At 38.8% G+C, this 15,722-nt stretch overlaps 1 protein-coding gene across 3 annotated transcripts in view; it reads left to right on the top strand.

Annotated features, from left to right (window-relative positions):
• The window catches only part of MED13L (mediator complex subunit 13L), a 303,530-nt gene that overhangs the window by 278,337 nt on the left and 9,471 nt on the right, over positions 1–15,722 (top strand). For all 3 annotated transcript variants that reach the window (XM_010342833.3, XM_074402190.1, XM_074402189.1), the window contains 9 exons: positions 104–296; positions 922–1,348; positions 1,827–2,046; positions 3,541–3,729; positions 8,390–8,613; positions 8,811–8,953; positions 11,901–12,059; positions 13,376–13,552; positions 15,067–15,224. In XM_010342833.3, the coding sequence (XP_010341135.2) occupies positions 104–296; positions 922–1,348; positions 1,827–2,046; positions 3,541–3,729; positions 8,390–8,613; positions 8,811–8,953; positions 11,901–12,059; positions 13,376–13,552; positions 15,067–15,224 (1,890 nt within the window). The remainder of the gene's footprint in view (positions 1–103; positions 297–921; positions 1,349–1,826; positions 2,047–3,540; positions 3,730–8,389; positions 8,614–8,810; positions 8,954–11,900; positions 12,060–13,375; positions 13,553–15,066; positions 15,225–15,722) is intronic.

Raw genomic sequence — 15,722 nt, forward strand, 5'->3', positions numbered from 1 at the left:
GAAAATGCTTCCATATGTATGTTAAAGAATCTCCTTTGCGACGGTAGGTACTGAATGAAGGAATGGCTCCTGTTATAAATAATGGTCTTGTCTATGCTATCAGATGTGTAGACTTGGGCAGCACAAGCCCATCTGCAAAGTGCTACGTGACGGGATCATGCGTGTGGGAAAAACCGTGGCACAGAAGCTGACAGATGAGCTTGTGAGCGAGTGGTTTAACCAGCCTTGGAGCGGCGAGGAGAATGACAATCATTCCAGACTCAAACTTTATGCGCAAGTTTGCCGCCATCACCTAGGTAAATGGGAATTTATCTGGCAAAGTAGAATAGGAGAAGTAAACTAGCATACCCCTCCCATCCCTTCCTTTATAGATGCAACATTGTATTTCTTTTGTCTCAAGTAATGCTGTATTTTGTGCTCTGGGAAGTTTAATGCTAATTTCTATATGGACGTATGTTTTTTAAAAACTATTTGAAGATGCCTAATCATGTCTAATTTACTCTTCATTTTGAAAACTTAGCAGCATGACTTGGTATTAGCTGCTTCATTTTAACCCATATTCTGAGGAGAGTCTTAGAAGCTTATAAGCCTGGGAGCATAATATACTGAGATGACTGTGGAATGTATAGCTTCTCATTTTTCAGGGCAGGCATATGGAATCAGTCTGAAAGGAGACTATCACAAGTGATTGATTTCCTCTTTTCAAACAAGCCTCTTCTGTAGAATTTATAAGTTGCTCCATGTGCATCTTCATGTTTGCAGAATACATAAGTATGAGTATGGAGGCAGCATTTTGGGTATTGTAATCAGAGTACTGCAGCCTGAAAGCATAATTTTTTATAAGTGACCGTTCTAGATTTCTGGTTCAGTCTGACACTGCAGAATATCACTAAAATTACCTCTTTGCATGTATTCTTTCAGCACCTTATTTAGCCACTCTGCAGCTTGATAGCAGCCTGTTGATACCACCTAAATACCAGACCCCACCAGCAGCAGCACAGGGACAAGCTACGCCTGGGAATGCTGGGCCCTTAGCTCCAAATTCAGGATCAGCAGCTCCCCCAGCTGGCAGTGCGTTTAATCCCACCTCGAATAGTAGTACTACAAATCCTGCAGCAAGTAGTTCTGCATCTGGTTCCTCTGTGCCACCGGTCTCATCGTCTGCCTCTGCTCCTGGTATTAGCCAGATAAGCACTACCTCTTCTTCAGGATTCAGTGGTAGTGTTGGAGGGCAGAACCCCAGCACTGGGGGCATTTCTACCGATAGAACTCAAGGGAACATAGGCTGTGGTGGAGACACTGATCCTGGGCAGAGCTCCTCTCAGCCCTCACAGGATGGACAAGAGAGGTACGTTACTCACAAATCGAGATGAGTGGCTTCAGCTCAGACCCCTTCTCTCTTCTTCTGCACCTTTTTCTCCCTTGACCTCATGATTCTCTGAATCCTGTGAAGTACTCTTACTTCTCTTCTTCTCAAAGGGGCAATGGTCGATCTAAAGCTGCAGTGTTAAAAATTTGAGACTTCTTATAAATTATTAACTTACTATCAACTTAATAACATCTTTGTACAACATAACCACAGAAAACAAAGGGGAATTAAAAAAGAGATCTCCCATTTTAGAGGACTACACTACCATTTGCCATCTACCCTTGGTGATATCTGGCATGGTTTGCCTGTATTTTGGTAAGGTGGTACCTGTTATTCTTGGTTTAATCTGTAAACATTCTTTAGGGAGCCTGTGTGCTCTAGAACTGAGCACTTTGTTTTTTTGTATTTGTGTAATTTATATTTATTTTGTGCATCTCACAAGTGACACTCTCTCCAGTGTTACAGAAAGGGAGAGAATAGGAATTCCCACGGAGCCTGACTCTGCAGACAGCCATGCCCACCCTCCAGCTGTGGTCATTTACATGGTGGACCCGTTCACGTACTCTTCAGAGGAGGACTCCACTTCTGGGAACTTTTGGCTGTTGAGCTTGATGCGCTGCTACACAGAAATGCTGGATAATTTACCTGAGCATATGAGAAATTCTTTCATTCTCCAGGTTACTGTTTGCAAGTTTATTATTTACTTTTGATGTTGTTAGTTTTGCTGTTATGAAAATAAATACAGGGTCATGTTTTTTTTTTTTAAAAAAGGAAGTACAGGTTGATTATCCTCTAACTGAAATACTAGGGACCAGAGTATTTTGGATTTCTGATTTTGGAATATTTGCATGTATGTAATGACATACCTCAGCAGTGGGCTCAAGTCTAAATGCAGAATTCATTTATGTTTTATATACACCTTATATACATAATCTGAAGGTAATTTTATACAATATTTTTAATAATTTTGTGCTTGATTCAAAGTTTTGATTGAATTTTGACTGAAACATGTCATATGATGTCTGGTATGGAATTTTCCACTTGTGGCGTTTTATTGGCATTCAAAAAGTTTTAGATTTTGGAGCATTTTGGATTTCAGATTTTTGAATTAGTTATGTTCAATCAGTACATGAAAGTATAAAAGAAAAAAATAGTCATAATTCCATCTTCTGCATTCAGCCACCATTACCATTTTGGTTTATTTCTCTATTTTTGTTTACGCAGTTGAGATCATACTTTTAATAGAACTTTTAGGTGTTATCTACCTAGTGTTATTCATGAATACATTTTCATGTTATTTAATTTCTTACAAGCAGCATTTTTAATGACTGCATATTTTCCGTAACCATTCCTATATATTTAGCTATTTAATTTGTCTCTACTTCTTCACTATTATAAATAAAGCCATAGTACATGTTTATGTATAATCTTATTTTTCACATTTCAGGTCGTTTTTTAACATTGATTCTTAGATGTAGATACTGATAAATGTTGCCAAATTCCATTCCAAAAGAGGTTACACTTACTTAATTTCCTTTCAGTGGTGAATGAAAATGCTTATTTTCACTGCACCTTTGACAACTTTATAGTGTAATTATTTTTAAAAAAATTCTATGTAGATGAAAAATAATGCTTTGGATGTTTGGGTTTCGTTTTACTGTCACTTTACCTGAAGCTGTCTTGTAAAATTAAGAGATGGAAATTAAAGTTATCAGACTACATTGTTGATAGTTTTCCAAGGTTTTGAAGTTTGTATCCTAAATGATTAGGTAATAATTCCAAAAAATGCCATACATATTGTGTAATTGTAAAAAGGAGAAATATAATAAAATGCAGTCTTTAAAATTTGGGGACCATGCTAATACCTATAATAAATTGAGATCTTACCTCTAAAATGGGAACACTGTAATTTCTAAGCAACAGTGTAACTTGACCAGCATAGTCGTACATCTTCCGAAATTGCTGGTGATGGAGAATTTTATGTCAGTGGAAGGAATTAGGATTTAATTATATTATGTTTGGCATTTATATCTTTTAACGCTAGGGTTCCCTCTCCCCATTCAGGTAAGGAATTCATGCCGTTTCCTTTTTCAGCTTTCTTGTAGCATGTTAGATCTCAGTTTCTAGCTTGTTTTTTTTTTTTTCTTTTTTCTTTGTATTTGTGTCGTTAGATTGTGCCTTGCCAGTACATGCTGCAGACAATGAAGGATGAGCAAGTTTTCTACATTCAATACTTGAAGTCCATGGCATTTTCAGTGTACTGCCAGTGTAGGCGACCACTGCCTACACAGATCCACATTAAATCCCTCACGGGATTTGGGCCTGCAGCCAGCATTGAGATGACCCTCAAGAACCCTGAGGTGGGTATTGGTAGGACAGAAACTTATAAAATTTATACTAAAATGTAAGCTAGTAGAGTATTTTGTCTAACCCAGGGATTGGTTACTTGTTTAGTTGGTCTTCTACCTTGATATAAGAGTTGCTAGGCTTGAGTGTGGTGACTCACACCTGTAATCCTAGCACTTTGGGAGGCTGAGGTGGCAGGATTGCTTAAGCCTAGGAGTTTGAGGTCATCCTGGGAAACACAGCCAGACCCCGTCTCTACCAAAATTTTTTAAAAAATTTGCCAGGTGTGCTGTGTGCCAGTAGTCCTGGCTGTTTGGGAGGCTGAGGTGGGAGGATCACTTGAGCCCAGGAGTTTGAGGCAGCGATGATCACACAACCACTTCAGCCTGGAGAACAAGACCCAGTCTCAAGGGGGAAAAAAGAGCTGCCAGGTTTCTTTAACCCTTACGTTAAAACAGGGGAGATACGTCTCTGAACCTTTAACAATTTTTGGGAAAGGGGGCAAGCAAAGTCTATTTTTTAAATTTAGAACTTGAGACAATAATACATATATCACTTTGAGTTTTTAATGTTTGAATTTTCTAAATTTATTTTGTTCTAAATTTTCTAAATGATTTCTAAGTTTATTTTCTCTAAGCTAATCTGTGTCTTATATCAGAAATCCTTTGCCTTTGCCAGCTCTGGTCTGCGTCCTGAGACAGCAGTTGTATTTGTGTTGACTCTGCAGGGGTCTCTGATGCACATACTTAAAGCACGTTGGTTTCTCCTTTCCTTGCCTCAGTGCTTCTGTATATAAATGAATGCATTTTTGCTGCATCTTTTAAAATCTACTTTCTACAGATATGTGGATCTCAAGGGGAACCAAAGCTAAACATGTTTTAAACAAAAGTTTTGTTTTCCTAATTGCCTTATCTTGAAGATAGGTATACAGGGCAATGCTTAGAATTTTCAAAGCCTTCAAAAATCAGTTCCCACAGTTTTATTGCATGAAAAATATCCCATTAGTAAAAGCCAGCAAACACCTCTTCCCATAAGAGAGCTTCTTAAAACATCAGTTGGTGTTTTTAGTTGGTAATGATGTTCTGAACAACTCTATGAAATACTTGCACTTTTATAAGTAAAATGCTTGGAAGTAAAAAATGATGCAAGTAGTTAATACTGTGTTTGTTGTAGCTTGGTTCAGGTCAGCTTAGTCCCAAGAGAGAAAAGCTGCTCAGTCGATGACCTACATTCACTCCAGTATTATATAAAATTTCTATTTTAGGCAGTTTAGTTTAGTTTATTCTTTGAAGTTTTCACTTCTATGAGCGATTCTTATCGGTTTTCTCTATTAAATTTTTCTAGAATTTAAAAAATAAATGTCTCTACTTGTTTTTTATTTTATTTCCAGAAATTATGAATTATTGTTTTTCTAAAGGTTATTAGACTTAGGCAGAACACCATCAGGAGCTCGTAAGGTAAAATGAGGCTTAGATGAAAATAAACGGCAAAAAGACTTCGAGTAATATGCTTTTTCTCCATTTGGCTTGGAACAGGAAGAGAGAAATAAATTATTTTACTTTATTAAAAACAAAAGAACCAAATGTGATAAATATTTGCTGAAGTTTCTACATTTTAATCTGCATTAAGGTAATAGTTGGTCAGTGCTGCCTCTGCCTCAGTCTACAACTGGAACGTTGTGTTTTCATTCAGTAAATATAGTTGAGCATCTACTGGGTGTCAGGTGCTGCTAACAGCTTTATTGAGATATAATTCACATATTATGAAATTCTTTTTAAAAATTGTACAGTTAAGCCTGAGCATGGTGGCTCATGCCCGTAATCCCAGCACTTTGGGAGGCATAGGTGGGTGGGTCACTTGAGGTCAGGAGTTCGAGACCAGCTTGGCCAACATAGTAAAATCCCGTCTCCACTAAAAATACAAAAATTAGCAGGGCATGGTGGCACACACCTATAATCCCAGCTACTCAGGAGGCTGAGGCAGGAGAATCACTTGAACCCAGGACGCGGAGGTTGCATTGAGACAAGATCACGCCACTGCACTCCAGCCTTGGCGACAGAGGGAGACTCTGTCTCCCCGCCAACCCCCAAAAAAAAGAAAAAGAAAAAAAAATGTGCGGTTCAGCGGTTTTTAGTGTTTCCACAGAGTTGTATAGTCATTACTACTATCTAATTTTAGAACAGTTTCATCAACCCTCAAATTCAGTTTCCATCAGCACGCACTGCTGATTCCCCACTGCAGTCCCTTGCAACCACTGATCTGCTTGTCTCTGTGGAGTTGCCTGAACATTTCCTGTAAATGGAATCGTACGGCATGTGCTCTTTGTTTTTCCGTTTTAGACAGGGTCTCATTCTGTGGCTCAGGCCGGCCGTGAACTCCTGGCCTCCAGCAGTCCTCCCCCAGTTTTTTTTTTCTTTTTCTTTTAGAGACAAGGTCTCGCTCTGTCACCCAGGGTTGTGTGCAGTGACACGATCACGGCTTTCTTGCAGCTTCAACCTCCCTGGGCTCACGTGAGCCTCCTGCCTCAGCCACTGGAGTAGCTGGGACTACAGGCATGTGCCCCTGTGTCTGGCTGAATTTTTGTGATTTTTTTGGTAGAGATGGTTTTCTTTCATGTTGCCCAGGCTGGTCTTGAGCTCCTTGGCTCAAACAGTGTGCCTGCCTCAGCCTTCCGGAATGCTGGGATTCCAGGCATGAACCACCTCACCTGGCCACATGCGATCTTTTATGTCTGGCTTCTTCCATGTAGCATAATGATTTTGAGGTTCATCCATGTCATAACACGTATCCGTACTTCATTCTTTTTTATGGCTAAATAATATTTCATCATATGGATCTACCACAGTTTGTTTATTCATTACTTGAGGGACATTTAGGTTGTTTCCACTTTTTGGCACTTATGAATAATGCTGCTGTGAATATTTGTGCACAAGGCCTTTTGTGAACATAGTTCTTTCTCTTGCTAAATTCCTAAGTGTAATTTCTGGTCATGTGGTGAGCAAATTGTTCAGTGTTAGATTAGCTTTGCAACTTTGAGCAAGTTGTTGAATATTTCTCAGCCTGAGTTTTGAATCCCTATGATGAATGAATGAATTGGGTTATATTATTTTCAAAGTCTCTTTTAGCTTTAAAACTGTTGTCGTTCTGTTACTACCTTTGCTAATGCTGCGTAGTTCAGGGGTCAGCACCTACGGCTTTGGGCTGAGTCCGGCTTGCAACCTGTACTTGCAAGGCCATCTAGGTGAGAGTGATTATTACTTTTTTTTTTTTTTTTTTTGAGACAGGGTTTCGCTCTGTTGCCCAGGCTGTAGTGCAGCCTGGCATGAACATGGGTCACTGCAGCCTCGACCTTCCAGGCTCAAGCAGTGAGTCTCCCAACTAGCTGGGACTATAGGCAGGCACCATCATGCTTGGATAATTTTACATTTTTCTTTGTAGAGAGGGAGTCTCACTCTGTTGGCCAGGCTGTCTCGAACTCCTGGGCTCCAGTGATCCTCCCACTTCAGACTCTCAAAGTGTTGGGATTACAGACATGAGCCAACACGCTTGGCCAATGAGTACCTTTTTACAAAAAGGAAAATGTGTGACGTCATGACAGTCTAAACTTTATTCTCTGTTTTTCTTTTAATAGAAGTTAACTGACCCCTGTTGTAGTTTATTAAATAGTAAGATGTATATGATAGCTGTAAAAAATATAATTAAAAATTTTCAGTTTATCTAAAATATTTATATTAGGTAACAGCTAATGATTTGATTTCTAAAATTACATGCACAGACGCACATATTAAACTATATATGCACTGAAAAGCAATCATAAGTGAACTGCTTAATGAATTTTCAGTAATTAAAAATACATCATTTAACAAGTGCAAGAAGCAAATGTGTAACCAGCATCCAGAGCCCCTCATGTGACCTTTCCAATCCCTCTAAAGGTAGTCACTGTTCTGACTTCTCTAACAGTGTAGTTTTGCCTGTTTTTGACCTTGATGTAAATTGAATCATCTAGTTTATATTCTTTCACATCTAACTTCTTTTATTCATTGTTGAGATTCATCTGTTTTGTTGAATAAAGTTTTTTCATTCTCATTGCTGTTTAATATTCTGATTCTCTTAACTGTATCACAATTTATTACCTCTTTTACTGTTGATGAGTATTTAGATTATTTTCTGTTTGGAGCTATTGTGATTAATACTGTTGTGAATATTCTTACACTTGTTTTTTGGTCATCACACATGTGCATTTTGTTGGTCAGAGGGTTTATATGTTTGTTCTGCTTCAGCAGCGGTGTATACAATTCCTATTGCTCCATATTCTCACCAATATTTTTTTCTTTTTTCTTTTTGACATTCTGGTGGTTGCATCGCATTGTCTGATTGTGGTTTCAATTTCCTGCTTGCCTAACAACTGATGAAGTTGGGTCAGTGCACTTTCTAAAATAGTAATTTCTTTTAATAAGGAAATACTGGCTTGATTGAGTTTCCCCGTTTACATGATTTAAACAATCATTTTGTTATGTATCATCAATACTATTTATCTATCTAGTACTGGGCAGAAAGAGAGAAACAATTTATTACCATTACTCCCTGTGGGTCTCCTCACTGTCATTCTAGGTTTTGTTGTAATCATTAAGTTGTATGGCTTTGTACTGATACTGATTTTGGTTTTGATTTCAGCGGCCCAGCCCAATCCAGCTTTACTCCCCTCCCTTTATATTGGCCCCAATCAAAGACAAGCAGACAGAGCTGGGAGAGACGTTTGGTGAGGCGAGCCAGAAATACAATGTGCTCTTCGTGGGCTATTGTCTGTCTCACGACCAGCGCTGGCTTTTGGCTTCCTGCACTGACCTCCATGGGGAATTATTAGAGACCTGCGTTGTAAATATTGCTTTACCAAACAGGTGAGAAGGCTTGGTGTTTATGGTGCTTGTAAATTGATACTATACCATTCCTCAAATATGAATATTTCCAGTTTTCTATATAAATGAAGTAGGTACAGCATGGATAAGTTCTTTGGCATTTCTAGTGTTTGTCCTATAAGTGATAACTCTGATTTATCTAGAGACCCCTTCCCCTTCCCCATTACTTTCTTTCTTAGGTCACGGAGGAGTAAAGTATCTGCACGTAAAATTGGACTACAGAAGTTATGGGAATGGTGCATAGGGATTGTCCAAATGACGTCTCTACCCTGGAGAGTTGTAATCGGGCGACTTGGGCGTCTTGGCCATGGGGAGCTTAAAGGTAAGAAATTTTTGAAGAAGTATTTGCAGGAAACAGAGGAAAAGGGCTGAGCTGATGTCATTAACTAAGCTAAGGGAGAACATGTTTAAATTCCTTGTAAGAATTAAGCAGATTCAGTTTTCTGATTCTTTTATATGTATAGCATGAATCAGCAGTTTTTAAACTTCTCTTTGAAAACAAAATCCTTTATCCAAAAAAAATCTTAAATCTTGAACCCCAATATATAAAACAGAAAAGTAGGATTTCATTAATATAAAAATGATAGTAAATTGAAATTGCTAACATTTATGTATATATTGAATCAGTGAGAAAAAGAAGTCAGTTTTAAGACCAAAATTTTGTATCAGAGTTTATAGGTGACAGTTGAAGTCATGTAAGAACAACCTTCAGTTTGTTTGTTTGGTGGCTGATGATAAGCTTTATGTTTTCTTTAGGTTTTTTTGGTGGCACAATAGCAAAGAAATACTGTTTCTTAGGGGACAAGTAGTTGCCAGTAGAAGCAGTCTTTGTTCACATTGCCGCTGTTTGAAACTCTTTAGCCTGGAAGCTTAAAAGAGCAGATTTTTGAAGTTCAGTCCGCAACTACCAGTGCTTATGTTCTTCATCGTAAATGTAACCGTCGTTTGGGAAGCACTGAAAGTAACACAACTGACCACCAGCAGCTGCCTTGCCTGGCACTGAGCCCAGCTCATTTACTATCTGAGTGTAGCTACTTGTACAGTTTTATGTGAGTGGTATGAATAAGCCTAGATTATTTTTAAAGCCTTATTAATTAATGACACATTTATGAGAAGTCCAATATATGCATTCAGATGGGAGAAGTTTTTTTTCTAAGGTCTGTACGAAAGAAATGCTTATATCACAAATTAGCGTGATGGCTTCCTGCTTGCAAATACACCAGAGCAGAGTCAGCAGAGTTTCTTTGTAAAAGGCCAGATAGTAAATATTTTCAGCTTTGCAGGCCAGATGGTTGCTGTTGTGACTACTCAGTTCTGCCATTGTAACGTCAGAGCGGCTTGAGACAATACCTAAATGAATGTGGATGTCTGTGTTTTAATAAAACTTTATTTACAAAAACAGATGGGAGGCAGGATTTGGCCTGTGAATCAGTTTGCTGACCCCTGCATTAGACCATGTACCTTATTTCTTTACAGGAAATTGATGTCAGGTTTTTGTAGAATCCCTAAAAGAAAACCACTGGGACAGATATAACTTGCACTGCAGGAGATGTCCAAGTGTAATTCACTTCCTATAGAGCAGGTTAAATCTGGTATCAGATTTTCAGATTTTAACAGCAGTTTATACAAATATCACATCATATATATTAAGCAAATGTTTTCTTTGGCAGTTGCAGTTTTTTTTTAGCAATAAGTCGTACTGTAGACAAATAGACCCGTTTCATTTTTTAAGTAGTATCATAATGAATCTTGTATCTAGAGCCTGGAGGTCTAATACATTAGGGGATTTGTCATTTCATTTCTGTCAGAATTTCTATCTTCCTCCCCAGTCTGCTTTTTTAGTCAATCTTATTTCTTAAAGGCTTTGAGCTATTCTTAACCCTTGGGAAAAGTCAGACTATAATAGGAAAGAAGAGGGAGGATAAAAATATAGAGTAGTAGTCTAGTCACTTGGTATTTTGGAAAATTATTAAGGCCATCTCCTTTCCTTGTATGATTTTTATAAGGGGCACATTCTTCTTCCTTATCTCTTAGTGGAAAGGAATATGTGACTGGAAGAGCCTATCAAAAGATTGAAAGAAAACGTATGTTCAGGAATAAAAACACGGGAAGAACCTAGTGTACAGGAAATCTGTTTACTAATCTGCAGCTCCTTCCTTTGGGGATGCAAGGTCTGGGCCACTCAGCATCTCCATGGACAGGGGGCAACAGGAGCCTTAGGTTTCAGAGTCAGCTTTGTGAATAATTTGTTTCTTATCTCCAGAGTGTTTATGATGAAATACATGCTGCCTTTTCTTTCTTTCTTGGTTTGAAATAATGGAGCTCACATCTGTGATTTCCTGTAGTTTTAAAACACACATTCTTTAGTTCCTGGCCACTTTCATTTCAGCCATTTCAGTGTGAGGTTCGTTAGGAATATGGAAACATTTGTCCATTCACTTGCTCTTTAAGGGGAGAAATAACAGCTTATTTGGGGAAGAGAAAATACGTGGAGGCAGAGCAGCCTGCACAGGGGTGGCATTTCATGAGCAAGACGGGATCTGAGAGCCGGGTGCTGCATAGGAATGGCGCATACTTCATGTTAAGGGAAGTCAGAAGAGGGGACCAAGTGCTTTTCACTTCCCAGAGTAACATAATCCTCAGTCGTGCTCCAATTAGGTATAATGCTTTTGTTTGGAGGCAATAAACAAGCATTAGGAAATGCCAAGTTTTTAATGTGCATTATTAGTATGCATCATTCGGAGCACTTCACTCACTCATTGTGAGCTGAGAACTATTTCTCTTCATTTCTGCTGCTGCTCGCCTTTCATGGAAACAGCTAACCTACAGCAATAAACAAAACTGAGGTTTACCTCCACCCACCAGTGCTCTCCTCCAGAGAAACGTACTGATGGGGCAGTGAAAGAATCAGACCTTGAGAAGGAGGAGAAAGGATAGGGTAGCTAACGCTGCTATCATCATGGGAAAGCACTCTTAAGTGTCTAAATCTGGTCTAGGTAGATTAGACTGGATTAGTGCTGGACTCTCAAAGGTCATTTCAGACATGACTTCAGTCTACACAATAGCAGCCCTTTGTTCCTTTGTTAATAAAGAGTAATAGAAGTCAAGTAACATTCTCTTTACAGCAAGAAGGGGAACCTATGTAAAGCCATAATTCCCTTTAGGGCCCAACCTTGGAAATTCAATTACCAGGCAGAACTGCTAAAAAGCTCAAATCTCCCATCAGCATGAATTTCTAAAGACTGTATGACTGCAATATTTGATTTCAGATTGGAGTATCCTCCTTGGAGAATGTTCACTACAGACAATCAGCAAACAGCTCAAGGATGTGTGCCGGATGTGTGGAATCTCTGCCGCAGACTCTCCTTCTATCCTTAGTGCCTGCCTGGTTGCCATGGAGCCCCAGGGGTCCTTTGTAGTGATGCCAGGTACATTTCTTCTTGTCAGTTTCATTAATTACATAACACATCAATTCAGTCCGCTCAAATTTAAGTCCACAGACAAGTGTAGACTCTATCTTCATTATATCTCTGTAGGAGAAGGTTTTGTTTGGGACTTAAAGATGGAAAACATTTGATCCCTTCCAGGGGGAGTGGTTTGTGATTATATCATGTTTGTTGACCATAGCTCGGGAGAGAGACCAAATTCTGAATATAATTGAGAGCTCAGAGGGTCATGGATAATGACTATTACCTGACCCTCATTTGTTAGTATGAGAAGATCACCCTCCAAAGAACTGCTAAAGTAAACACCAGCAGGATGCATATTTGACTGTCCTTTTGAAGACATGCATTTGGCAGAATCTCACAGCAGTCTTGAAGGGGTATTTATATTTAGAGTGTCTCTGATATGGTTGAAGATGAAGGGTCAGACAAACAAGGATAAAGCATTTAGCGCAGTACCTGGTACACAGTAAGCTTTCAGTAGATTTAGGTGTCATTTGTGGATTCCAAAACATGTGGCCACAGAATTTCTTCAGAATCTGGCTGGTTCTTGAAAACCAGCAACTAAGCTATTTTATACTTTCGTAACATGTCTTTACCATCCATATATCTCTTGGATCAAATGGGAGACCGTGTCTACTTACTCCTTGTAAAAGTCAATTGTATTGTGTTGTGAGAATGGGGTTACTTGTCATTAATCCAGTGAGAGACGGATGTCCTCATTAGACCGGAGGTCACCTCTGTTGCCTCTGCCGCTTGGGCAGTTACGCAACTTCTCTGCGCTTTTGTCCTCATCTGTGAATGGGGATCATAGTTCCTGCCTTCAGATGGCTGTGATGATCAAATGAGGTGACTTGAACGAAAAGTTTAGCACAAATGCTGGCGTGTAGTAGGCATTCAGTAAGTGTTTTAACGTACATTGGTTTTATGGTACTGTTTCTGTAGGATTGTTACCATTCAGAACAGTACTTTATAAATTGTGAACAACCAGAGGAGGACAGAAAGTAGGGGGTTTATTTTTAGAAATACTTCTTCCATAAGTAATTAAAACATTTGGTAAACTTTTTTTATCTTAACCTTTTCAGTGTGCAATGAAACTCAGGTTATCATAGCTATGTGCTCCGAGTCAGTTTCTTGGAAGATACTTAAACAGTTGGGCTCAACTTGGAATGTGTATTTATCATGGCATTTTTATCAGACTCACACCACTCCAGATAAGGCCCTCTGAAAAAATCTTTTCTGGGGTTGTTCATTGCTACACAAAGGGGATTGATAGCATTTTTGTATTTTTTTCTTTAAAGATGCTGTCACAATGGGCTCTGTTTTTGGCCGAAGTACTGCACTGAACATGCAGTCATCTCAGCTCAACACCCCGCAAGATGCTTCTTGTACACACATCTTGGTGTTCCCAACATCTTCAACCATCCAGGTGGCTCCAGCCAACTACCCCAATGAAGACGGGTTTAGCCCCAACAATGGTGAGTAGAAGACCCGTATGGATACTGCCCACCTTCATGCAGGACAGAGCCAGAGTATGGAATCACTGGGCTGCTGTCTGGTGGGTGTGGGTGTGTGTGTGTTATAATAAACAACCTATGAAGAAGGGATAGAAGGTTTGATAATCTTTTTGGTCTTTAAGCTTTAATTTGTTTGCACAATTATCAAGATCAAATAAATACTTTTCCTCTCTTGGGTAATTAACTTACTTCTGTTTTTCATTAAAGGCAAAAAAAAAATATGTGCCTGGCAGTGTTCTGTACTTGGGTGCCACTTGCTCAATACATATTTGATGTTCTGATTTGAAATGTATGAAGTACTATGAAGAGAGCACTTTCCTTTAGCTAGATCCATTGTGAATCTAATTTGCTATAGAGAAACTTCTTATTTGATCATTCTTAATGGAAATTTTTGGTTTGAATATCTGTTAAGGCGCATTTGTTTAAAAAAATGATTATTTATAAACTATAAAACGCTCAATATTATGCATCCATTTGCATTGTTTTTGAAGGAATTATAACAGCTACCAATGTTTACCTAACGGTAAATGGAATAGAGAAAAGGATACCAAATTTTATATCTGGTATGATTACAATGGAATAGCGAATATATGAGAAAGTAAAAGAATTAATAGAAAAAAATGGTCATGGTGATTGGATTTTACATGATGATTTTCGCTTTTTATACTTTTCTTTACAAATTTTCTGCTGTGAGTGTACCTTACTTTTATAATGTCGGGGAGGATTTTTTAATGAAAACATTGTGCCGGATGCAGTGGCTCACACCTGTAATCCTAGCACTTTGGGAGGTCAAGGCAGGCGGATCACTTGAGGTCAGGAGTTCGAGACTAGCCTGGCCAATATGGTGAAACCCCATGAAAATACCAAAATTAGCTGGAAATTGCTTGAACCTGGGAGGCAGAGGTTGCAGTGAGCCGAGATCGTGCCATTGCACTCCATCCTGGGCAACAGAGCAAGACTCAGTCTCAAGAAAAGAAAAGAAACCATTGTGCTTTGATCTGCTTTTGGAAGAAGTCTCCATTTTCAGGGCAAGTTCACACCTGTTAACATGAATTCATTCAGCCACTGGTATTTTAGATGCTAATTGTATACATAGATGGAGTCTACTGTGTTTTTGCATGGTGTCAACTTTAATGATTAAATTGCTGCTTTAGCTTTTTTTTTTTTTTTTTTTTTTTTTTTAAGCCATGTTTTCGTGTGCCTTTGGAGGCTATATAGAGTGTAGGCTTTTATGTCATATTCTTTATTGCATTCTGTTAATACATTATGTAAGGAGATCACTGGAGAGAGTACGAAAGAATAATTTGTAATAGCTTGCACCCAGTAGGTCTTCATTGAATCTTTCTGAGTTGCTAACAGTGTGCGTGAATAATAGCCATATGCTAACGAAACATGACATAGGTTAAATGGGATTATGATGACATTGATACGGACTCTCTTTTTAATTTCTGTGCTTTTCCCTCCCTTTCCTCTAGATGATATGTTTGTTGACCTTCCATTCCCAGATGATATGGACAATGATATTGGCATATTAATGACTGGGAACCTCCATTCCTCTCCCAACTCCTCCCCAGTCCCCTCCCCAGGCTCTCCTTCTGGAATTGGTGTGGGCTCTCACTTCCAGCATAGTCGGGTAAGGATGATTTGGAGTACATTGTTTAAGGTAACCACAGCCTTCAGGAAGATAATTCTCTTGACAGCTGATTGATCGTCTTGTTCCTGCATGCACATTTCTTAATGGTCTGGGTCCTTGGTACAAGAGAAATTGTGGGAAACTGACTATAGTTCCATTTTGAATAGAAGGCAGGAATTTGAAGTAATTGTGTTATTATATCTGATGAATAGTCCTATTACAGATGCAAGGGTTCTTATACATTGTTTTCTTAGCACAAATTAGTTATAGTTGCTTGCTACTTCCCAGGGCTTTTTTTTTTTGTTTTTATTTTTTGCCAAAATAGTGACTTTTAAGAGTTTAGTACAGCAGCAGTACTTATTCAATATGCAGAGTAACTGTGCTGATTGAAGAACACATCGTTGGTGATGGCTTCTTCTGAAAGCCATGCTTTTTGCATGTCCTGGCTTAGTCACTTTGCAGCCCCTTCTTTCTAGCTGACCTGCAGGAATGGCAAGA

The sequence above is a fragment of the Saimiri boliviensis genome, chromosome 7 (genome assembly GCF_048565385.1).
Source record: "Saimiri boliviensis isolate mSaiBol1 chromosome 7, mSaiBol1.pri, whole genome shotgun sequence".
In the NCBI taxonomy this organism is placed as follows: Eukaryota; Metazoa; Chordata; class Mammalia; order Primates; family Cebidae; genus Saimiri; species Saimiri boliviensis.